We start from the raw sequence: 25,891 nt of genomic DNA, 5'->3' as shown, positions 1-25,891 counted from the left end.
ATACTAGAATATTAGAGGAAAGTCACGTGAATCTCACTGAAGATATTAAAAAGCATCAAAACAAGTTCAAATGAATATGATACTATTTTTCTAAGTGCTGAGGGATTGCAGAGTCATATATCTGAGCCACGTGAGATCAATCAGGGAAACTTTTCCAGATGAGATAGACTTGAACCAATGTGGAAGGAAACAAGATGGGGTGAGGGTGACTGGCAAAGAGAAGTCTAAGAGAAAGGCCCTCATCGTTTGGCCCTTGGGGGTAAAAGCTAGAGTGGAGGAATGTGGGGCTGCCTTTTTCCATGTGGGCCAGTAGATAATCTTTTGATGAAGCTCATCTCCTCCCCACTCTAGGGAAGAGAACTTCAGAGACTTAAAATGTGGACAAAGCTAGCCCTTTAAGTCAATGATGCCTATTTATCACTGTTTTTTGTTTCCTTTTCTTTCTCTCTCTATTTTTCTCCCCAACCCCCTCCCAGAAAAACTGAAAGTAAGCTATTTTATGAGAATAGCAGCTGACCAAAGATTGTAATAAAGCCAAATAAAGTAGGGAATTTCCATTCTCTGCCTCCACCCTAAATTCCCCAGCCACTTAGTATAAAAGTCTGGGAGGGAGAGTCATTTCTCATTCTATTCCTTCTCACCTGCAGCAATGGCACTCTATGGAGTTATTTTACATGTAAGTGAAACGGTGTGTGTGTGTGTGTGTCTGCTTGTGTGTATGTGTTTATTTCTTTCTGTGTCAAAGCCTTAAGAAAAGGTGAGATACCTTGATGAACTGGGGTAGGGTAATGATGTAATGATGAAGTTCTAGACTTAAGATATTTAGTAGGGAAGACTCCCTGCAGTAGAAGAGTTCTGAACTGAGTTTTCGGATGAGAAGATGGGCAAGGATTAAAATAGAAGCATCAGGTATTCTGATATCTTTAGACTGGGAATCCCTGGCATGGGGAGAGAAGTCTGCTTCAGGGTTCACTTGTAATGTTTGAAGTAGATTAAGTTTTTTCTTGTAATAGAATGGAATTGCGGGAAGTGGAAAGAGAACTGACTTTGTAGTCAGAGCTCTGCTTTCAGATTCCAGGTATGTTAATATCTGTGAGACCTTAACACATACGGACCTCAGTTTCCTTATCTATTACATGATGTGGTTTAATTAGGTTACCTTTAAGGATCCATACAGATTCAAAACCTATAATCCTCTAAGGAGTTTAGAGAAATAGTCCAACATTCTTTTTCCTTACCCTTCTCAGAGGCTTTCTAGGCTCAAGAGCAGGCTGGCATTCCTCTATTAGAGGAGGAAATCAAGTTCTACTTATTCCATATAGTCCTTGAGAGGATCAAATCAGACAATATAGGCAAAGCACTTTGAAAGCCTTAAGTAATATTGTAAATATCAATTATCAGTGATATTTTAAAGAAAGTGTTAACTGCTTGATGCTTTTACCCTCTCAGGGGTATTTGTGTTTTCAATAGAAGGTAATGGGGAAAAGAAAAGCAGAAAGAAAACTCAAATGGTGGAATTTCATTTATCCTATTGGAGCTTGCAGTCTGATGTTGGAAGTGGTCACAGAATCTAGTTAGTCTTTGAGTAGACATTGATTCAGTGCCTACTATGTTCAAGACACTGTGCTAAGCTTTGGGGATGGCAAAAAACAGTCTATTGGGAAAGCCAACAAGCTGAAGGAATATTTCATATCCCTTGAATAAAGTAAGTTCACTCTGTCCTTTTGGTGACCTCTCAAGGAACATAACATGCGCGAGTTGGCCATGTATTAATGTTTTGGGAACTAGTCACTCCCGGAACACATAGATAATACTTGGAGGATCTGGCTAGTCCTCCCAGTATATGATTAATTAGCTTATATCTTGTGGCCCCCGTGTGATATGTCCTTGATGAACAAACACCTGTATTCCCATGGCCATGTGCCTGACCAGCTTGGAACAGTGTGCGGAGCCGTTGGCAAAAAGCCTTCTTTGTCTAGGTCCCTATAAACTCCCCTTGCTTAGTGCAAGTCCTCGGAATCTCACCCATGGAGAGGACGCTCTGCCTGGGACCTCTTTGCTCCCAATTCGGACCCTGAACACTGTATCCCGGGATTCCCCAGCTGATGAAATTCAGGTGTTGGTGCTCCCCGAATTGGTGATGTTTTTCTATTTCCTCTTATATCTATATTAATATTGCTATAATTGTATTAGTATTAGGCTATATTAATTATTTCTGCTGTAGCTCTAAACTGTTCATGCATTTGCCTTTTCTGTAAATCAATAAAATATCCAGCTTCTTCTTCTCAAATGTGTCTTATTGTAGGTGCGAATCTGAACCATAAATTTCCTTAATCATACATAATTGGACGAATCCGAACCCCTGTTGAAATCACAATACATAAATGGTGTCACGAACAGGACTCGCAGTACAATATGCCATTTTTGAAGAAGAATTTGACAAATAAAGTATTTGAAAAAGATATTGTGGGGTGGGAAGATTTGCCCTACTCCTCAGTGGCAAAAGGACAGGACCCTGTGAAGACTGGGGTAGTAGACTTAAAACTGCAGAGCCCTTACAGGTGACTGCTTGCCTACAAGAATCATTACCTTCTCTGCTCTTGGTAAACTTCACTTCTCTGTTCGGTGGCAAAAATGTATTTTATCTCTGTTTGACCTGTTTTCTGATTTGTAAAAGTAAAGATAATGATGGTTGTTATTATGAGATCAAAATGATAAAATGATAATAAGATTCTTAACATAATAACTGGTGTAAAATTGTTAACTTTGAAGTGGTTTTAATTACTAAAAGTAATAAGATCGATAATTTATGGAAATGTAAATAATACCACCTGAAGTTATTGTTGTGCTAAAGCTGTATTTCTAGATTGCATTTCTGAATATCTCTTAGATTGTAAAAATTGAGTGGCCACTCTAACTCAGAAATAGTGTTAGACAAAGTGATTTTTAACCTGAATTTTGTTGAAACTAAAAGATGTTGGGAAAATTGTGTAAAACCAGCTATGTTACTTTATGAGTCCTGCTAACCTTGCCTTATAATGTTTTGTAATTGCCATTTAGAAAACCAGGTATTTTCACCTTTGCCTGATAAAGGTTATAGCTAAAACAATAACAATTTGGCTATCATGTATAAAAGTTGTAAGACTGTTAGCTAAGTTACTTGGAGTTACTGTTCTAATGCTAAGCCTAAAATTGTTAGTTGATTACTGTGTATGGAAAGAAAAGAACTTGTGTTTGGTTTATGTAGTTCCTAAACAATGAATATGACTTTCTCAGAAGTTGTAATAGATAGAAAGGATTTTTAACAATTGGCTTTTACATCAGGACAAGTTCTAAATTTGAGAAGGAAAGATGTTAAGTGGAATCCCTGGTGTATGTGAGTCCTGGTAGATCTTAATTACTTATTGCAGCTCCATAAGAAACAAAACATAACTGTATCTGGCTCTAAACTGTGATTAGTGAAATTTGCTATTTAAGATAAAAGGCATTTGGGACCATAACTATTTTTGTTTTGAGTTTGAATTTGGGTATAGTTGTTCGCATTAAACCAGTGTCTGAGAGAAATGCCGCAAGTTACTCAGACAGAATGTGATCCTGTACTGTTAACAGGTGAAGTTTGTATTTGGAGAGGAAAGGCCAAGGAGACAATTCTAGCCTCAATCTAGGATGGGATCCCCCTGGCTCAGTTTCCCCATTGTGTTCCTTTAAAAAGGAATGTTTCTCACCTGACTATTCCTGAGTCTGGCTATGAAACAGATACTGCATGATTGGAAAATTTCACTCTTATCTGAATTCAAACAGAATAAAGGATGTTTTATCCTGTCCTATTTGGTATGTCACATGTCCCTGCTTTTTTCCTTCTATAGCAAATTTCTATGAACAGAACAAGTAGTTAGTAAATGTGTGAGCCCTTTTGTGTAATCTTACTGGAAAATCAAATATTATTTCTTATCTAAAATTAGAACGTGTGGAAAAACTTATGTAAACTACTCAAGACTTATCTTAAGATGTTCCCATTGTTTAAAAGGATTTTAAAAGCAGTCATGTTTTTCTGTGATCAGTCTCTTCCTGCTACCAATGTGAGATTCCATCACAACACCTTTTTGACTAAAACATTTTGTAATATCTAGGAATTCTGCAGTAACTAAGAATTTAGTTTGTAATGCTTTGGGAATTCATATTACTTAAGGACATCTTTATAACAACTCAGCTTTAATGAACTTCAATTTTAAAGTTTTATTTTTGCTTCAAAGTGAAAAGAGTTATCATTTCAAAAGGTTTTAACTAATTTTCTTTATAAAAGTTTAGTGACTCAACATCAGGATAAAATTTAAACTGTTTTTTTAAAAAAAAAGGAAAGGAAATGCTTTTAGAAGAATTTTTTTTTAAAAAAAAGAAGAAATCTCTCATGTAAGGCCTACTAAATTTTCATTTTCAAGATAATGTATTGCTAAATTAATATGTAATGATCTACAAAGCAGAAAAGATTTTGGTATTTTGATCTAAATTTGTAGTCATCCCATGGCCTAAGCAAGAGTTAAAATTAGTGTTTGAACTTATCATATGTAAGCAACAACAACAACTTAATTTCTGAAGTTTCCCTTCCAGAGTGAATAATCAGAAAGAGATAAACAAGCCTGTGAAACAACAATGTACATCTACTCAGTTGTGAGGTTCAAGTCAGAAACCTCTTTTGTTTAAGGCAATACAGCTATACTAGTGAAGAGTAATAACTTGTGAGCTATCTTGTCTATGGTAGAAATATAAAGGAGAGTGAAGCAGTCTGAATAATGGGCTCAAGAGATTTTGAAAGATAAATAAAGGTTTGATTGAAAATACAGAAGGCAGATAAGGTTTGGGACAAATGGGGGTCATCCAAGCCTCTCCTGTCTCCAGACAGTTGCTCTGGATACCTTTGTACCAGTCTCAGATGCTTTAAGTATGTTGAGTGTGGGGAAGTATTTTCAGAAGACAGAAAAGTGTTGTAACTTGATTTGATAATTAATACCCTACCAGATTTGAGATGGCTCTACCTAAAGGATACCAAACCATATTTAACCCCTTCTGGTCATTTTTTGGCCTTTGTTTGCTTAATTTCCTTGCCAGTTTTGTCTCCTCCAGGTTTAGTTTCTTCCACTTGCAGATGACCGTTCTGGCTGTATATCACCCTCTGTCTGAGACCATTACACATCACTGTCTGGACCTGGATCATGTTCCTGACACTGACTGAAGAACCAACCCCCTGAATGGGACCTTTCAAGGCAGGGACAGCTCTACCTCCAATCTCAGCATGAAGCAGTTTCAGAATCTGAGACCTTCGTCCCTTACCCCAGAAAGATTTTGGGTCCCATCTGTTTAAGGGGGAATGATGGGGTGCTTGGGTGCATGTACTTGGGTCCCAATTCTGTAATCACATTTCTCCCTAGCCTCAAAATACTGCCATTATAGGCAGATACTATCCTGATCAAGTTTAGCTGTTTTAGGAGTAGGTGTACTAGGAGGAGTAATTGACTCTGACTATGTTGGAGAAATTAAAATAATTTTGCAAAATTTGGATACTGAACCTTATCATACAACAGAAGGAGAGTTGCCCAACTAGTTATTATCCCTTGCCTGAATCCTGAATGGGCCAAAGTTCATACACCAGAATCTTCTGATGCCAGAAGGGGAGGATTTGGTACTACCAATATGACAATTGACTCAAAGGCATGGGTTAAAAATAAACCTACAGACTGGCCTAAGGTCATGGAAATCATAGCTGAAGGAAAAAATAATACAGTGCTGGTTTGTTACTCAGGAGATGATACCTTGTATGATGTTCCATTAATACATGTGTTTTTATGTGAATAAAGTGTTTTTTAGGGATATGGCTATTGCTGTACACCATCTCAGAAAATTTTGCCTGGATTCCAGGAGCATGACTGCATGCAGGTGGCTCTCAAATAACCTTACAGTGGAGAAATTCTACGACCCCTGATAGGCGTTTTCAAGTGATGAAGGATCAGTTGAAGAACAGTAATTGTACCACCTGGGGCATTAACAACACGACCCAGTGTATTAATGTTAATAATAACATATCCTTCCTTGTATTACCAAATTGTGCCAGAATAAAAAGAGCCTGGTATGATACATTGCTTGGCGGGACAGGAACTGGTTTGGTTATAGTAAATTCTATAGATCTTGAGACCTTGGCCAGCAGACTGCACAGTGCTGGGCAGGATGTAGCTCAAGCACTTACTGTTAATGCCAAATGGTTGCCCACAACGATCCTGCCCCATCAACATACTTTAGAATACCAAGGCCAACTTCTACAGGTTTTTAATGACTCAACTTTGGCTTCAATAACTTTTAACACTAATGTTACAGCACTATTTAATTGGATTCGATGTTCTTTACAAAATATGTATACTCTAATACAAAAAGAGAATGCACAGCATTTATTGTTGAGTGGAGACCCTAATCTTTGGAAAACTTAATTCCCTTCCTATAATTATTGGAAATCTCAGCAGCAAACTTAAGCTAAGTGCACCTCTATGTGGTGTATTGAGACTATGTATTACTATAATGTACAACATTGCACTACCATGTGTCAGTATTATGTAATTCCTTTTATATTGCATCATTACTTTGCTTTGCCACATTTATATGGAAATTACATCGATCAAGCTAATGTAACTCATACTTTAGAAGACTGTACTTTAACTAACAGTGGAATGGTGTGTGGGATGATGATCAGACAGTTGGAGCCCTGTCTTCTCTCACACTCCTCTAAGCTACGTGATCTTACTCTATATCCTATGTCCAATTTCTCTATGTTACATGAAGTATCTGTTCAATCTGTCTGAAAAACTATCGTCTCTAACAATCAAACTGACTTGTATTCTGTAGGGCAAGTAGCCCCGTTTGCTGGCTGTATACAACATGTGAGTTTTCTCCATTGGCAGGGTGATGATTTCTATGTTTCCCCTGATAGTGGATGATGTTATTTTCTCTCGGGTACCCAAATCTCTACCTTTACCTGATGCTTACCTATCCCTTGAACCCCTTATCCATGTGTTGACCCAGTCCCAAGTTCTACAGCATATGTTGGCCAATAACCAAGGAGCGCTCAATAAACATCATATACAAACACTTATAGTTGCAGGACAACTAGTTGAGGCCTCACACTTAGTAACCTCTGATACTAATCATCATTGGTATGATTTAATACTTTAATAGCCTTGCTATTCCTATTTTGTTATTATTCCTATTATTACTGTTTTTGTTTTGTTGTAATTGTTATATGTATACTCAAATGAAACGGATATATACTAATTTTACTCCCTTGATTCAGTCACCTTAAGTCCTTCGTGACCTTAAGGCCAAATGAAGGAATATTTCATATCCCTTGAATAAAGTAAGTTCACTCTGTCCTTTTGGTGACCTCTCAAGGAACATAACATGCGCGAGTTGGCCATGTATTAATGTTTTGGGAACTAGTCACTCCCGGAACACATAGATAATACTTGGAGGATCTGGCTAGTCCTCCCAGTATATGATTAATTAGCTTATATCTTGTGGCCCCCGTGTGATATGTCCTTGATGAACAAACACCTGTATTCCCATGGCCATGTGCCTGACCAGCTTGGAACAGTGTGCGGAGCCGTTGGCAAAAAGCCTTCTTTGTCTAGGTCCCTATAAACTCCCCTTGCTTAGTGCAAGTCCTCGGAATCTCACCCATGGAGAGGACGCTCTGCCTGGGACCTCTTTGCTCCCAATTCGGACCCTGAACACTGTATCCCGGGATTCCCCAGCTGATGAAATTCAGGTGTTGGTGCTCCCCGAATTGGTGATGTTTTTCTATTTCCTCTTATATCTATATTAATATTGCTATAATTGTATTAGTATTAGGCTATATTAATTATTTCTGCTGTAGCTCTAAACTGTTCATGCATTTGCCTTTTCTGTAAATCAATAAAATATCCAGCTTCTTCTTCTCAAATGTGTCTTATTGTAGGTGCGAATCTGAACCATAAATTTCCTTTATCATACATAATTGGACGAATCCAAACCCCTTTTCAAATCACAATACACAAGCACATATGTATATAAGAAAAACATCAAGTAAATATGAGAGAGAGAGAGAGAGACAGAGAGAGAGAGAGAGAGAGAGAGACAGAGACAGAGACAGAGACACAGAGACAGAGACACAGAGACAGAGAGAGAGAGAGAGAGAGAGAGAGAGAGAGAGAGAGAGAGAGAGAGAGAGAGAGAGAGAGAGAGAGAGACTAAGAGAGAGACTAAGAGAGAGAGAGACTAAGAGAGAAGGCACTAGAATTAGAGGGGATGGGAAAGGTTTCCTATAGAAGATAGAATTTTAGTTGAGGCTTAAAGGAAGTCAGGGGAGTCACTAAGTGGGGATGGCTAAAGAGATCAATCCAGGCCTGGGGAACAGCCAGAGGAAATGCCCATAACTGAGAAGTGAAGTGTCTTGTTTTTGAAATGGAAAGAAGGCCAGTGTCACTGGATTGAAGTGTGTGTGGCAGGGAACAAGGTGTAAGAAGACTGAAAAGTATGAGGGGCTAGTTTATGAAAAGTTTTGAATGCCATTTTGATTTTGCATTTGATCTTAGATGCAATAGGAAGCCACTGGGGTTTACCAAGCAGGGGAATGACATAGTTGGACCTGTACTTCAGGGAAATCAGAAGGTTATGCTGGAGGGGAGAGAGATTTGAGGCAGGCAGACCCAAGAACAGGGTACTGAGGCATAATTCTGAGGACTAGTATTAGCTAGTTTATAAAAAACTGCATCTTTCTTTAAGATTTACAAAGTACTTTAAATTTATTATCTCTTTGGATCCTGACAATAACACTGTGAGTTAGATAACTTCATTCTGCTGATTAGGTAATGAGAATGAGAGAAGTTATACAATTTGCCCAGGGTCGTACAGCTAGGAGAGTGTAAAGCAGGATTTGACCCCAGTTCCTCCTGACATCAAGTGGTTTCTTAACTCCATCAGGTATAGACATAAAAACTCAGGCCAACAGTAGACCAAGAAGTATAGTTGAGGATAGTGTAAATGACACTGATGAGGTAAAAAAATCGTAAACTAGTTAGAGTAGAACCTGGTCATCCAGATAACCATTGTCCTTCAAAGTTATACCCAGGGAGGCTTAAAATGTACCCCAACGGTGCTGTCACTGCTGAAAGTCAATTTGGAACTCTTTTGGAAATGTTTTTAGAGTCACATACTCCTTGAAAGAGTGTCAATAGTGGTGAATCTCCATCTTTTGGGGAATGAAATGGACTTTTGGAAACTTCCTGAAGACATTCTAATAGAAATCAGATAAACAAAGTAGGTGATCAAATCAAGGGATCCAATTTTCAATAAAAAAAATCAGCCTATGACCATCTTGTGTGGCTGCAATCAGGTTTGTAAACTGGCTCTGAAGGCAATTCCAGAAGAAGAACTCTAATATTGTGCAAACAAGGGCAGTATTGGAACAAAGGGACAATATGAATGGAATGTCATTCAGGGAGTTCTTCCTAGAAAAGGGAACAGGTTTGAATCCAGGTGCCTGGTGGAGGATAAATAGCAATGACCAAGGAGACAAGAGATCTGAGTTTGAGTAACAGCCTAGCCACAAACTTGTGCATGATTTTGAGGTGGCCTTTCCTAGTCCCACTAGTTCCTAATGCCTTCCTCTTTCAGTTTACCTTAATCTACTCTGCATATGTCTTCTAAATATTTAACTATTTACATGTTGCTTCCCCTACTGAAATGTATGCTCCTTGAGGACAGGGACTGATTTTCTTGTCTTTATAATAATAAGAATTGCTCACTTTTCTACAGTACTTTAAAGTTTGGAAAAAGCTTTAGAAATGTCTCATTTTATTGTCACAATAATCATGAGAGGCAGGTGCTTTGATAATTCCCATTTTACAGATTAGGAAAGAGGTAGTCAAGTGAATTGTCCAAGGTCACACAACTGGCAAGTATCTAAGGCTGGACTTGAACTGAGGTCATTCCTGACTCCAGCTCCATTGCTCTACCCACTGTATCAGCTAGTTGCCTCTTTATTCTCAATGCTTAGCACACTGCCTGGTACATGGTAAGTATCTAGTAAATTCTGATGGAATGAATTTGCCTTGCCTGCACTTGAAATTTTTTCTCTATAAAATGAAGGAGGTAGGTAGTAGCAATCTCCTTCCAACGGTACTTTCAGGCCTAACAATTTATTGATTTATGACTAGTGGGGAGGAGCTCCTCCAAGTCAGGGGTTATGTCTTTTTTGCCATGATCTCAGTTAAGGGACATACTAAAAGCTTTATAACGTTTTCTGAATGAAAGGAAGCAGAAGCCAGTCCAGGGAGAGGAAATGGCACTAGGAACATAACAGACCTTTCAGAGACCTGTTTTCAGCATAGCATTATGCTAGGCACCAAGGGAAATAGAAAATCTTTGCCTCAAGATTAGTCAGTCAATCAGTCGATATAAATTTTTTAAGAGCCTGTGTGCTTTAGGGCTAACCTCAACATAATTGGTAATTTATAGACACCCCCACAAATTAGGATAAAACATATAGAGCATTTCAAGTGCATCCAAGAGATATAAAATGCTTCCTCCAAAGATGCAAAATGTCTGAGGAAGCAAAGCAATTTCTGACTGTGTTATCAAGGAAGGAGGATTGGTGACGTATGAGTTGGACCTTAAATGATGGGAAAGATATCAACTGTCAGAGATAGGGGAGGGCATTTCAGATGAAAAGACTGAGGTGAGCAGATGAATGGAGGAAAGAAAGAAGAGATCAGATACAGCAGGAACTGCCAGTGGTCCTGTTTGGTTAGGGCACAGTCTATGGAATAATGCTTTTATATGGTGGAGGACCTCAAATGTAACCTGATCTATTACCTCAAAGGCAGAAAGAAGGAAACCAGGAACTTTTAAAACATTATCTCCTTTGTTCTTTGACTGTAGGTGAATGTGCAAGGCCATGAAGGAGAATTAATGAAATTCAGTGCCTGGAAGGATGACAAGGTATGGAAGATTAAGGAGCAGATTATGTCAGAAATCAAGGTGACTGTAGAAAACCAGAAGCTGTTCTTGGGCTCAGAGACCCTAAACCCTGAAAAAAAGTTGTCAGACTACGGGATTGACCCCAGTACAACTATTCACCTGATCCTGAAGGTGGTGAAACCAAGTAATGAGGAGCAGATGGTGCCTCAGATCAAGGTGGATAAAAGAAAAAAGGACCCAGTTCATGTCAAACCATCAGGCTCAGTGTCTCAAGTGAAGGAGGTAAGTAAAGCCACAATAACTGTGCCCCCTAAGTCTGAGATTGGGTACTGGAGTGGTAAGAAGGTAGAGGATAGGAGGATCATTTTGCATTTGATCTTAGAGGCAATAGGAAGCCACTGGAGTTTATCATGGAGGGGAATGACATGGTTGGACTTGTGCTTTAGGGAAATCAGAAGTTTAGAATGGAGTGGAGACAGATTTGAGGCAGGCAGAACCAAGATCATGCTACTAGGGGAAACAGACATAATTCTCAGGACTAGGATTATGTAGTTTATAAAAAGTTACATCATGCTTTAAGGTTTAAAAAGTACTTTAAATATGTCATCTCTTCTGATGGTGACAACAACCCTGTGAGTTAGCTATCCTCATTCTGCTAATGAGAGAACTGACGATGAGAAAAGGTAAACCATTTGCACAGGGTCATACAAGTAGTACAATGTAAAAGAGGATTTGAACTCAGTTCTTTCTGACTCCAAGTGGCTCTCAACTGCACCAGGTATAGACAGAAGAGCTTAGAAAAATAATAGACCAAGCAGTATAGCTGATTATGGTGCAGATGACACTGATGAGGTAAAAAACACTGGTTAAACTAGAACCTGGATATCCAGATAAGCATTGTCCTTCAAAGTTGTACCCAGGGAGGCTTAAAATGTACTACAATGATACTTCCATTTTGGAACTCTTCTTTTGGAAATGCTTTTCTTTCTTTCTTTTTTTAATTAATTAATTTTATTTATTTTCAGTGTTCTACAATCAGTACCATATAACAAAAGTTATTATTTTCCCCTCCCTCCCTCTTCGTCCCCCTTCCCTTCCCTAGACAGCATACAATTTTGTGTAGGTTCTATACATACATTGTTATTATATATATATTTTCAATATATTCATGCTGTGTTGAAGAATTAAAAAGAGTGGGAGAAATCATCTAACAAAGCAACACACAACACACACACACACAAATGATCTGCTACATTCTGTGATTGAATTTCATAATTCTTTCTCTGGATGCGGAAGGCATTTTGCCTTAGAAGATCACTGGGAAATTTTTTTTTAAGTCCTTGCATTGTAATGAATTTCCAAGTCCGCTAGAAAATACTCTCACACACTGTGATCATTGCTGTGCACAAAGATCTCCTGGTTCTGCTCCTTTCGCTCAGCATCAGATCATAGAAGTCTTTCCAGGCCTCTCTGAAGTCTTCCTGTTCATCATTTCTTATAGCACAACAGTGCTACAAGAAGCACTATAATTATAGTGCTATAATGTATATACCATAGTTTATTCGTCCATTCCCCAATTGATGGGCATCCCCTCAATTTCCACTTTTTGGCCACCACAAAGAGTGCTGCTATAAATATTTTTGTACGTGTGGGACCCATTCTCATTTTTATGATCTCTTGGGGATACAGTCCTACAAGCAATATTGCTGGGTCAGTGGGCATGCACATTTTTATAGCCCTTTGGGCATAGTTCCAAATTGCTCTCCAGAATGGTTGGATCAGCTCACAGCTCCACCAACAGTGTAGTAGTGTTCCAACTCTCCCACATCCTCACCAACATTTATCATCTTCCTGTTCTGTCATGTTTGCAATCTGATAGGTGTGATGTGGGACCTCAGAGGTGTTTTGATTTGCATCTCTGTAATCAAAAGTGATTTAGAGCATTTTTTCATGTGATTATAGATAACTCTATTTTCTTCCTCTGAGAATTGCCTGTTCATACCTTTTGACCATTTATTAACTGAGGAATGATTTGTATTTTTGTACATTTGACTGAGTTCTCTATATATTCTAGAAATGAGGCCTTTTTCCCTAACATGAACTGTAATAATTCTTTCCCAGTTTTCTACATCTCCCCAAATTTTGGTTGCATTGGGTTTGGTTGTGCAAAAACTTTTCACAAAAACTTTTGTAATAAAAATTATCCATTTCGTACTTCATAATGCTTTCTATTGCTTCTTTAGTCAAAAATTCTTTCCTCCTCCATAAATCTGATGAATATACTATTCCTTGCTCCACCAATTTGTCCAGAGTATCAATCTTTATACCTATATCATGTACCCATTTGGATTTTATTCTTGTGTATAGTGTCAGACATTGGTCTATGCCTAGTTTCTGCCATACTGTTATCCAGTTTTCCTAGAAATTTTTATTGAACACTGAGTTCTTATTCCAGAAGCTGAGGTCCTTGGGTTTATCAAACAGTAGATTGCTATATTCATTCTCTACTCTGTCTTGAAGACCTAGCCTATTCACTTTGTGTACCTTTCTGTTTCTCTGGCAGTATCCAGTGGTTTTGACAATTGGTGCTTTATAATAAAATCTGAGATCTGGTAGAGCTAGGCCACCTTCCCTAAGATTTCTTTTCCTTAGTTCCCTTGATATTCTGGACCTTTTGTTTTTCGAGATGAATTTTGATACTATTTTTTCCAGTTCTAGAATATAATTATCTGATAGTTTAATTGGTATGGCACTAAATAAGTAAATTAACTTAGGGAAAATTGTCATTTTTATCATATTTGCTCTGCCTACGTATGAGCAACTGATGATTTTCCACTTACTTAAATCTGACTTTATTTGTGTGAAAAGTGTCTTGCAGTTGCATTCATATAGGCCCTGAGTTTCTTTTGGCAGGTAACCTCCCAGATATTTTATAGTGTCTACCCTAGCTTTAAATGGGATTTCTCTTTCTATCTCTTGCTGTTGGGCTTCGTTACTACTGTAAAGAAATGCATAAGATTTGTATGGGTTTATTTTGTAACCTGCAACTTTGCTAAAGTTGTTTATTTTTTCAAGTAGTTTTTTACTTGAATCTGTGGGATTTTCTGAGTATATTATCATATCATCTGCAAGGAGTAATAACTTAGTTTCTTCTTTGCCTATTTTAATTCCTTCATTTTCTTTATCTTGTTGAATTGTTCTAGCTCACATTTTTAGTACCATATTAAATAATAGTGGTGATAATGGACATCCTTTTTTCACCCTTGATCTTGTTGGAAATGTATCTAGCTTATCTCCATTGCATATAATGCTTGCTGAAGGTTTTAGTTAGATACTACTCATTATTTTGTGGAAAGTTTTCTTTATTCCTATGCTCTCCAATGTTTTTAATAGGAATGGGTGTGGTTTTTGTCAAAAGCTTTCTCTGCATCTATTGATATAATCATATGGTTTCTGTTAGTTTTGTTGCTGATATGATCAATAATGCTAATAGTTTTCTTAATATGGAACCAGCCCTGCATTGCTGGTATGAATACTATCTGATCATAACATAATATTCTTGTGGTAAGTTGATGTTTTCTTTTTGCTCAAATTTTATTTAAAATTTTTGCATCTACATTCGTTAGAGATATTGGTCTATAATTTTCTTTCTCTGTTTTGTCTTTTCCTAGTTTAGGTATCAAAACCATATTTGTATCACAGAAAGATCTTGGGAATACTGTTTCTTCCCCAATTTTCCCAAATTATATAATATTGGAATTAACTGTTATTTAAATTTGATAAAATTAACTTGTAAATCATTCTGGCCCTGGAGATATTTTTCCTAGGGAGTTCATTGATGGCTTCTTCAATTTTCTGAAATGGTGTTGTTTAAGTATTCAACTTCCTCTTCAGTTAATCTGGGCACTTTATGTTTTTTGAAATACTCTACCATCTCATTAAGGCTGTCAAATTTATGAGCATAAAGTTGGACAAAGTAATTTGTAATTATTGTTTTAATTTCCTCCTGAGGTGAGTTCACCCCTTTCATTTTTGACATTACTAATTTGGTTTTCTTCTCTTTTTTTAATCAAATTGAACAATTTTTATCAGTTTTATTAGTTTCTTCATAAAACCCACTATTGGTTTTATTTGTTAGTTCAACAGTTCACTTAATTTCAATTTCATTAATCTTTCCTTTGGTTTTCAATATTTCTAATTTGGTATTTACTTGGGGATTTTCCATTTGTTCTTTTTCTAGTTTTTTCAGCTGGGTGCCCAAGTCATTGAACTCCTTTTTCTCTGTTTTATTCAAATAGGCATTCAAAGACATAAAATTTCCCCTAAGAACTGCTTTTGCAGTATCCCATAAGATTTGGTAGGTTGTCTCATTATTGTCATTCTCTTGAATGAAGTTGTTGATTGTTTCTATGATTTGTTCTTTAACCCACTCCTTCAGGATTAGATTATTTCATTTCCAATAAATTTTTGGTTTATCTTTCCATGGTCTTTTATTACATATAATTTATATTGCATTATGATCTCAGAAGGATACATTGACTATCTCTGTTTTTCTGCACTGGATTGTGAGGTTTTTATTCTCTAGAACATGGTCAATTTTTGTATATGTGCCATTTACCGCTGAAGAAAAGGTATATTCCTTTCTATTTCCATTCAGTTTTCTCCAGAGATCTATCATATGTACCTTATTCAGAGTTTTATTTACCTCCTTAACCTCTTTGTTGTTTATTTTGAGGTTAGATTTATCAAGTTCAGAGAGGGGGAGGATGAGGTCCCCCAGTAGTATAGTTTTGTTGTTAATTTCTTCCTTCAGCTCCCCCAACATCTCCTCTAAAAATTTGGATGCTATACCACTTGGAGCATACATGTTTAGTAATGATATTCCTTCACTGTCTATTGTGCCTTTTAGCAGGATATACTTTCCTTCCTTATCTCATTTGATTAGATCTATTTCTGCTTTGCTTTGTCTGAGATTAGGATTGCTACCCTTGCTTTTCTTACATCAACTGACACACAATATGTTCTGCTTCAACCTTTCACTTTTACCCTGTGTGTATCCCCCTTTTTAAATGTGTTTCTTTTAAATAACATATTGCTGTATTATGGCTTTTAATCCATTTGCTATCTGTCTCTGTTTTATAGGAGAGTTCATTCCATTCACATTCACAGTTATGATTACAATCTGTGTCTTTCCCTCTATCCTTTTTCCCACTGTTTGTGCTTTTAATTCTCCTGTCCTCCTCCCCATCCTCAATATAGTTTTTACTTTTCATCACCACCTCCCACAGTCTTCCCTTCCTTCTTTCATCCCCCCTCCCTTTTACTCCCCTTTACCTTTACTACTTCTTCCCTCTCTTTTAGCTTCCCCTCCCCTTTCTTCCCTCTTCCCGTCCTACTGCCTATAGAGCTAGCTGAATTTATATACTTAATTACATTTATTATTCCTTCCTTGAACCAAATCAGATGAGATTACCTCTCAAACAATGCTAATCTCTCTCCCCTCTTTCCCTCTACTATAATTTTGTACTTCTTCTTGGGAAGTAATTTACCATTTTCTGCTTTCTCCTTTTCACATCTACTGTTATAATCCTTTCACATGCTTAAATCATATTTTTATCATCACATCATTGGCTTTATACTTGTTCCTTCTATGTATATCCCTTTTATATTTCATAACAGATGTACAGTTCTCAGGATTAACAATGATCATCTTTCCTTATAGGGAGGTAAACAGTTTGCCAAAATTGAGTAACAAGTTTTTTCTTTTCCCTTTGTTTATCTTTTTATACCACTCTTGAGACCTGCATTTGAAGATTGAATTTTCTGTTGAGTTTTGTCTGGCTTTTTTGTCCGGAACGTATGGAAATTCCTAATTTCATTGAATGTCCATCTCCTTTCCTGAAATGTTATGCTGAACTTTGCTGGGTAATTGATCTTTGGTTCTAGTCCCAGCTCCTTTGCCTTACAGAATATCATATCCCAATTCCTTTGATACTTTAGTGTAGAATCTGCAAGGCCCTGGGTGATCCTGACTGTTGCTCCTCGATGTTTGAATGGTTTCTTTCTGGCTGCCTGTAGTATTTCTTCCTTCACTTAATAGTTCTGGAATTTAGCAGCAATATTTCTTCCAGTTTTTATTTTGGGATCCCTTTTGGGAAGTAAATGGTGGATTATTTCCATGACTATTTTGCCTTCTGGATCTAGCACTTCTGGGCAGTTTTCCTTGATGATTTCTTGGAAGATATTGTTCAGGCTCTATTTTTCATTGTGACTTTCTGGTAGGCCAATAATTCTTAAATTTTCTCTCCTGGATCTATTTTCCAGGTCAGTTGCTTTTCCAATTAGATATTTTACATTTTCTTCTATCTCTTCATTCGTTAGATCTTGTGTGACTGATTCCTGATGTCTCATAGAGTCATTAATTTCTACTTGCCCAATTCTAATTTTATCAAATTATTTTCTTCCCTTAACTTTTGCATCTCCTTTTCTCATTTGTCTCCGCTGGTCTCTGGCCCTGGGCTTCCACTCTCACATTCCTCCTGCTGCTGCCTCAGGTCTCCCAGGGACTTCTCCTGCTCTGCTGCACTGGATGCACTGCATTATGTGCTGTGGGCTCACCCCCGCAGATCAGATCCTTCCCATCAAAATTCCAGTCTGTCCTGTGCTGTGAAGCTGCCAGAGTCTGTCTCCATCGATTATGCATCTATAAAATTTGGTCAGATTCTCTTTTTAGAGGTATCTGAAGAAGTTTGTCTAAGAGCTTAGGTGTATCATTGCTCTCTCTCTCCCATCTTGGCTCTGCCACACACCTGGAAGTGCTTTTAGATCCACAAGCTTCTTGGAGGAACCTCAATAGTGATAAATCTCTATCTTTTGGGGAATGGATTTGATTTTTGGAAACTTTTTGAAGACATTCAAAGACAAATCAGATAAACAAAGCTGGAGATCAAATTGAGAAATGTGATCAAAGCCCAGCTTATGGCCTTCTTGAATGGCTGCAAATCAGGTTTGTAAAATGGCTCTGAAAGCAATTCCAGAAGATAGGCTCTAACAATATCTAAATAAGGGCCCTATGGTGACAAAGGGACAATATGAATGGAGTGTCATTCTGGGAGTACTATCTAGAAAAGGGGATAGGTTTGCATAGAGGTGTCTGGTGGAATATATACAATACTGGCCAAGGAGACAAGATACCTGAGTTGGGGTAACAGCTTAGCCACAAACTTGCTGTAAGATTTTGAAGGGGCCTTTCCTTGTCCCCCTAGTTTCTAATGCCTTCCTCTTTCAGATTACCTTAATCTACTCTCTATACATCTTCTAAGTACCTAGCTATTTGCATGTTGTTTCCCCCTTGGAAGGTCTGCTCCTTGAGGCCAGGAACTGATTTTCTTGTCTTTCTAATAGCAATGATAATTGTGAGTTTGTATAGAGCCCTTGAAGATTCATAAAATGCTTTATAAATATTATCTCATCTTATCATGGTAATGGTGAGAGGCAGGTCCTTTTATCAGTCCTCTTTTTCAGATGAGGAAATTGAGGCAGAAGGCAATCAAGTGACTTGTCTAAGGTCACAAAACTGGTAAGTATCTAAGGCTAGACTTGAACTGAGGTCATTCTTGACTCCAGTTCCAGTGCCTACCTGCTGTACCAGCTCAACCCTTAACACATTGCCTTTCACATAGGAAGTCTAATTGACTGAATTTGCCTTGTCTGTAATTAAATTTTTTTCTCTATAAAGTGAGGGAGGTTGGCATTACCAGTCTCTTCCCAAAGGTACTTTCAGCCCTAATAATCTATGAATCTTTGTTTAGTAGAGAAGAGCTCTTGAACATCAGTTTCTATGTCTTTTTTGCCATAACCTCAGTGATGGCACATACTAAAAGCTTTTTTAGGTTTTCTAATGAAAGTGAGCAGACACCAGTCCAAGGATGAGAAATGGCATTATGAACTTGACAAATCTTTTATGGAAGCATTCTAAGCCCAGCAATGTCCCAGGCACTGAGAGAAATGCAAAATGAATAAAGTTTGCCTCAAGATTAGTTAGACAATACACATTTATTAAGAGCCTGTGCACTTTGGGGCAGGCTTTGTGCTAACCTCAGCATAGTTTGTAATCTAGTAGACACATCCACAAATTAAGATAATGAAAATAGAGCATTGCAAGTACATCCAAGAGATATAAAATACTTCCCCCAGAGACACTAAATGTTGAGGAAGGAAAGACAATTTCTGACTGTGGGCATCAAGGAAGGATTCATGGAGGATTGGTGGCATATGAGTTGGATCTTAAATGATAGGAAAGATATCAACTGTCAGAGACAGGGGAACGGCATTTCAAATGAAAAGAATGAGGTAAGCAAAAGAATGGAGGAAAGAAAGGAGAGATTAGATACAGCAGGAATTGCCAGTAGTCCTGTTTGGTTAAGGCACAGTCCATGTAACAATGCTGTTACATTGTGGGGCACCTCAAAAACCTGATCAATGACCTCAAAAGTGACAAGAAGCAAGTCATGAACTTTTAAAATATCTATTCCTTTGTTCTTTGTATCTAGGTGAATGTACTTTCTCAAAGGCAAGAGACAATGGAAATCACTTCCCGGAAGGATGATCAAGGGGTCAAGAAGATTAACTAACAGCTGAGATCTAAAGCTAAGGTCCCTGTAGAAAACCAAGTGTTCCTCTTGGGCTCCAAGGGCCAAAACTCAAAAAAAGTTGTTCAACAACTGTCTGGAAGCCAGTCTACTTATTCACCTCAACCAGCAGGTTGCGTAGCAGGAGGTGCAGATGTTTTTGATTGAGGCAGATAAAGGAAAGAAACACACTCTTCATATGAAACCATTCACCTCAGTTTTTCAGTTTATAGAGGTTATTAAAGCCAGAACAACTTTCCTTCCTAAGGTAGAGAATGTGTCCTACAATGGCAAGGTGCTAGAGTATGGGAAGAGTATGACTGATTACTTGATCCCAAATGTCAACACTTTTTTCTCAGCCAAGAAGTGTATAGGGGGCTAACCCAGAGATAAGGGGGCCTAGCACCAGCAGAAAATACAATTCCAAATCTTTCAGTTAACTCCTATGTATGAAAAACATGACCCTTTAATACTTTGCAACAGAAGTTCAGAAAGAAGTAGACAAGGTAGAGAAAGAAGAGTAGTGGTAGTAGTGGTGGTGGCATAGTAGAGTGGTAAAGAGCAGGCAGAAAAAAATATGGCTGGAGGAAATGTAACTAAGGAATTCATTTCAAGCTTAATAACTCTATGACAGTATGTTTCTAATGTTATGTTTAAAATCATTTAAATGCCTTTTGCAGAGAGAGAACTGTGTTTGCCTAAGTAAAATAAAATACACTCACATGTGGGGGGAATTCTTATTTGTATAATAATCAATGACACATGTAATGAATATACTAGTAGATTGAATATCACATAATTACCTTTACTAGCTTGTGAGTCAGAGTCATAATGCAGGCTGAAGTTATCAATCAAACCTTGACAAGGTTCACAATCACTGGCATACTTCTGCCTGTATATCTGAAGTGAAGTGAATCAAATAGTGTCAAACCTGTTCTTATCACAGAACTCTGGTCTTGTGTCTCACTATGTAAGGACCACCAAGGATTTGAGCAGTTTTGCTCCCACAGGACTTCAGAATTGTATTTATCCTATACTTGTAGGTTTGTCATGGGAAATCACTCTGACCCTGGTAAAGATTGTTTTTAATCCACCTTTCTCTCTTCCTTCCCACTTGTGATTTATGTATATAATCTTTGATTTTACTTCAGCAAGTTTGATTCTGATCAGGAGAATCCTTGTTTTCCAAATCTGATCTTCATAGTGAAGCTAATTAATGAAACAGCTACCTGATTACTGGCACTTTGCCTGTTGCTTGCTCTTTTGTCATTCCCTGATTAGAAACTGGTTCATAAAAATTCTGTTAACATGTTGTAGTTATTTAAGGGCATACAAAATGAATTAATCCTAGGTTGTGTAGCAAGCAAATTATAAAGACTACAGTAGAACTTAATTCTCTTGACTCTCTGTTGAAGAATTCTGCCCCTACAGAGGAAAGGGAGATTATCTTGGTTTCTTCGAGTTAGCAGTCAAGATATCCCCTTTTTGTTCCTATATCACAATGGAGATAATTCATCATGAAGACATTGAATTTGCCTTGTTTGCACTTAAATTTCTTCTATATAAAATGGGGGAGTTTGGTGTTACCATTCTCCTTCCAAAGGTCCTTTCAGTTCCAACGGTCTAGGAATCTTTGATTTGTCAGGAACTTTGTCTTGTTTGTGCTTCCCTATGTGATGACATGTATTAAAAGCTTTATTAGGCTTTTTGAATGAAAGGGAGGAGAAGCAATTCCTGGGTTGAAAATATGGCATTAGGAACTTAAGAGACCTTTCAAGGAACTGTTCTAATGCCAGCAGTGGGTTCAGCACTGTGGGAAATGTAAAATCAATAATGTCTGCTTCAAGATTAATAAGTCAGGGGATACAAATTATTAATAGCTTGTGTAGTGGGCTAATTTCAAGGTAGTTTGTAATTTTGTAGACACACTAAGAAAATAGGATATAAAAACCAGAACATTTCCAATGCATACATGAGATGTAAAGTGTGTCCTCCTAAGACTCAAAATCCTTAAAGTAGGCAAGTTAATTTCTGACTGGGGGACCTCCATGGAAGAACCCATGGAGGACTGGTGGCTTATGAGTTGCATCTTAAATGATGGGAGAGATATCAAGTGTCAGAAATATGGGAAGGGCATTTCAGATGAAAAGAATGAGGTAAGCAAAAGAATGGAGAAAAAAGAAGAGAGATCAGATACAGCACAACTTGACAGTAGACCCGTCTGGTTTGGTCACTGTCCTTGAAACAATGCTGTTACCTTGTGGAACACCTCCAATGGTAACCCAATCGGTGCCCTCAAAGATGGCAAGAAGGAAATAATGAGTTGTTAACATATCTATTCTTTTGTTCTTGCTATCTAGGTGAATGTACAATCCAAAGGGCAAGAGTCAATGGAAATCCCTGCCCAGAAGGATGATGGGGTCATGAAGATGAACCAAGAGATGAGCACTAAGATCAAGCGCAATGTAAAAAGCCAAATATTCCTCCCAGGCTCCAAGGATGGAAACCCAGAAAAGAAGTTGACTGGCAACTGTTTGGCCCCAAGTCCAGTATTCACCTCAAGCAGAAGGTGGTGCAACCAAGTGTTGTGGAACAGGAGGTATTACGGAAGATGGAGGATGGAGGAAATAAGCAGCAATCTGACTCCCGGCCATCTAACACAAATTCTCAAATGAAGAAGATTCAGGTTGTTGTTTCTAGGTATGGGTACTCGTTTGCACTGAGACGCCTGGAGGATGATAAGCAGCACTGGCCAAGGAGTCAAGAGACCTCAGATGGGGTAACAGTCTCTCCACAATCTTGCTGCAGGATTTTGAGGGGTCCTTTCCCAGTCAGCCTAGTTCCTAATGCTTTCCTCTTTCAGATGACCTTACTCTACTCTGGATATATCTTCTAAGTACCTAGGTATCTGCATGTTGTTAGAGGGGATAGGAAAGCCTTCCTATAGAAGATGGAATTTTGATTGGGACTAAAGGTATCCTGGGAAGGCACTAAGTGGATATGGAGAAAGAGATCATTCCAGGCATGAGAAACAGCCAAAGGAAATGTCCATAGCTGAGAAGTGAAGTGTCTTGATTTTGAAACTGTGAGGAGGTCAGTGTCACTGGATTGCAGAGTGTGTGGTAGGAAATAAGGTGTAAGAAGACTGGAAAGGTAGGAAGGGATGAGTTTATGAAGAGCTTTGAATGCCAAACAGAGTATTTTGCATTTGATCCTAGAGGCAATAGGTAAGGGAATGACATGGTTGGGCCTGGGCTTAAGGGAAATCAGAAAGTTAGATTGGAGGGGAGACAGATTTGAGGCAGGCAGACCCAAGAACAGGCTGCTAGGTGGTAAGAGGTTTAATTCTCAGGACTAGCATTAGCTAGTTTATAAAAAGCTGCATGTTGCTTTAAGATTAACAAAGTACCTTAAAAATATCATTTCCTTTGATCCTGACAACACTCCTGTGGGTTAGGTAACCTCCTTCTGCTGATAAGGCAACTGAAGATGAGAGACATATAACAATTTGCCCAGGGTCATGCAGTAAGGACAGTGTAAGGCAGGATTGGAACTCAATTCTTCCTGAGTGTAAGTGGTTTCTTAACTGTACCAGGTATAGACAGAGAAGCTTAGACCAACAATAGACCAAGTAATATAGCCGAATATGGTGCCAATGACACTGAGGAGGGGAAAGAAACATAATTACTTAGATTAGAACCTGCTCATCCAGATAAGTATTGTCCTTCAAAGGTGGACTCAGGGAGGCATAAAAAGTATTCCAATGAAGCTGTCATTGCTCAAAGCCATTTTGGAGCTCTCCTTTTAGAAATGCTTTTAGAGTCACATGTTCCTTGGAGGAGCCTCAATAGTGGAAAATCTCCATCTTTTGGGGAATGGATTTGATTTTTGATAACTTCTTGAAGACATTCTGAGACAAATCAGATAAACAAAACAAGTAATCAAATCGAGCAATCTGATTTTCAATGAAACCAGTATATGGCCATCTTGTGTGCCTGCAAATCAAGCTTGTGAACTGACTCTGATGGCAATTCCAGAAGAGGAGCTCTAACATTGTGTAAGGAAGGGCAGTATGGAGACACGGGACAGGATAAAGGGAATGTCATTCAGGGAGTGCTTTCTAGAAAAAGGGACGGGTTTGGACAGAGATACCGTAATGATGAGCTCTAACAAACTATGAATTTTTGATTAGAGTAGAGGAGCTCTTCAAAGGCAAGAATGATGTCTTTCTGGCCATAACCCCTGTGATGGCATATACTAAAAGCTTTATGAAGCTTTCTGAATGAAAGGGAAGAGAAGCCAATCCAGGGAGAGAAAATGGCATTAGAAACTTAACAGATCTTTGAAAGAATTGTTCTAAGCCCATCATTGTGCTAAGCACTGAGGGAAATGCAAGATGAATAATATCTGCCTCAAGGTTAGTCAGTCAATACATATTTATCAAGAACGTGTATACTCTGGGGCAGGCACTGTGCTAAACTGAAGGTAGTTTCTAATCTAGTAGACACACCCACAAATTAGGATAAGAAAAATAGATCATTGTAGTGTATCCAAGAATTATAAAATGCCTCCTTCAGAGACACAAAATGTATGAGAAAGGAAAGATAATTTCTAGCTGGGGGTATAAAGGAAGGACTCATGAAGGATTGGTGGCATATGAGTTGGATCTGAAATTATGGGAAAAATATCAACTGTCAGAAATAGGGAAAGGGCATTTCAGATAAAAAGAATGAAGTAAGCAAAAGAATAGAAGAAAGAAAGGAGAGATTAGACACAACAGGGATTGCCAATAGCCCAGTTTGGTTAGGGCACAGTCCATGGAAAAATGCTCTTGCCTTGTGGAGGGCCTCAAATGCTAAACTGATCAAAGACCTCATAGGTGGCAAGAAGCAAGTTATGAGCTTTTAAAATATCTACTCCTTTGTTTTCTCTGTCTAGGTGAATGTGTATTTCCAAGGACAAGAGTCAATGAAAATCACTGCCCAGCAGGAAGACAGGATATGGAAGATTACTGAGGAGATTATCGCTAAAACCAAAGTTTCTTTAGAAAAAAAGATGCTATGTTTGCTCTATAGGGTCCTAAACCCTGAAACAAAGGTGTCTGACAACTGTTTGGACCCCAGTTCTATTCACCTCAAGAAGAAGTTTGTGTATCCAAGTGATGAGGAGGTCCTGGTGGTTTTCTATGAGGTAGATATAGGAGAGACACACATTCTTCCTGTCAGACCTTCCACCTCAGTTTCTCAGTTTATAGAGCTTATTAAATCCAAAGCAATCGTGCCTCCCAAGGGTAGGGTAATGTACTTCAATGATAAGGCCCTACAGCATGGGAAAGTCATGTCTGATTACTTGAGACCAGAGTGCAACGTTTTGTATTCATACAATGGTTGGATAGGAGGCTACCCGGAGATATGAAAGCATGGAATCAACAGGAAATATAGTTTCAAATCTTACAACTAATTCCTGCCTATGCCAAATATGATCTTTTCATCCTTTGCAACAAAAATTCATTAAGAAATAGGCAAAGTAGAAAAAGAAGAGTAGTGGTAGTAGTGTTGGTGGTGTAGTAGATTAGTAAAGAGCAGACAGAAAAAGAAATGACTGGAGGAAAAGTAACTAAGGAGTTAATTTCATGTTTAATAATTCTATAACATTAAACTTCTAATATGATCTTTAAAATCCTTTAAATGCTTTTTGAAGTGAGAGACTAGGGTTTGTGTAGGGAAATCAAATTACATACAGGTATGGAAGGAATTCTTATTTTTATAATAATCAATATGATATGTATAATGAACATATTAATAGATCAGATATTACAAAATTGCTTTTACTAGCATGTGAGTCAGACTTACAATGCAGCTTGAATTGATCAATCAGACCTTGACAAGATTTACAATCACTGTCATCTTTCTGCTGGCATACCTGACTTGAAATGAATCAAAGATTGTAGAACTTGTTCTTGTCACAGAACTCTGGTCCTGTCATGCACTAAGGACCACAAAGGATTTGAGCAATATTGTTCCCCCAGAACTCCAGAATTGTTGTACTGTCTTACATTTTTGAATTTGTCATGAGAAGTCACTCTGTCCCTGGAAAAAATTGTTTGTAATCCTTCTTCCCCATCCCCTTCTTCCTTGTGATTTATGTATATAATCTCTGTTTTCACATCACTAAGGTGGAATTCTTCTCACGAGTATTCCTGTTAGGAAAATCTGCTCCTTATAGTGAAAAGAATTAATTAAACAGCTACCTGATTATTGGCA

The 25,891-nt window shown here is 38.0% G+C and overlaps 1 protein-coding gene across 4 annotated transcripts; it reads left to right on the top strand.

The window, feature by feature from the left end:
* LOC140525807 (ubiquitin D-like) lies at positions 1–25,891 on the top strand. Of its 4 annotated transcripts, none has more exons than XR_011974114.1 (5): positions 1–676; positions 10,960–11,280; positions 19,551–19,652; positions 21,989–22,407; positions 24,567–25,891. XR_011974114.1 is itself a non-coding variant. In XM_072641500.1 (5 exons), exons 4-5 carry the CDS (start codon positions 22,240–22,242, stop codon positions 25,041–25,043), a joined length of 645 nt encoding a protein of 214 aa, XP_072497601.1. In that variant the 5' UTR covers positions 25–676; positions 10,960–11,280; positions 19,551–19,652; positions 21,989–22,239; the 3' UTR covers positions 25,044–25,891. The 4 variants fall into 4 exon arrangements, 2 of the variants coding, with proteins under 2 accessions (XP_072497600.1, XP_072497601.1); XM_072641500.1 differs by having other exon boundaries at positions 25–676; XM_072641499.1 differs by lacking the exon at positions 19,551–19,652 and having other exon boundaries at positions 16–676; positions 21,989–22,328.

The sequence above is a fragment of the Notamacropus eugenii genome, chromosome 2 (assembly GCF_028372415.1).
Source record: "Notamacropus eugenii isolate mMacEug1 chromosome 2, mMacEug1.pri_v2, whole genome shotgun sequence".
Lineage (NCBI taxonomy): Eukaryota > Metazoa > Chordata > Mammalia > Diprotodontia > Macropodidae > Notamacropus > Notamacropus eugenii.
This window is presented reverse-complemented; position numbering and strand designations above follow the sequence as displayed.

Coding starts and splice junctions, on each gene's coding strand:
- LOC140525807 (XM_072641499.1), top strand. CDS start 650: ATGGCACTCTATGGAGTTATTTTACAT. Junction 677..10,959: donor TCTATGGAGTTATTTTACAT/GTAAGTGAAACG, acceptor CTTTGACTGTAG/GTGAATGTGCAAGGCCATGA. Junction 11,281..21,988: donor CAGTGTCTCAAGTGAAGGAG/GTAAGTAAAGCC, acceptor CTTGCTATCTAG/GTGAATGTACAATCCAAAGG.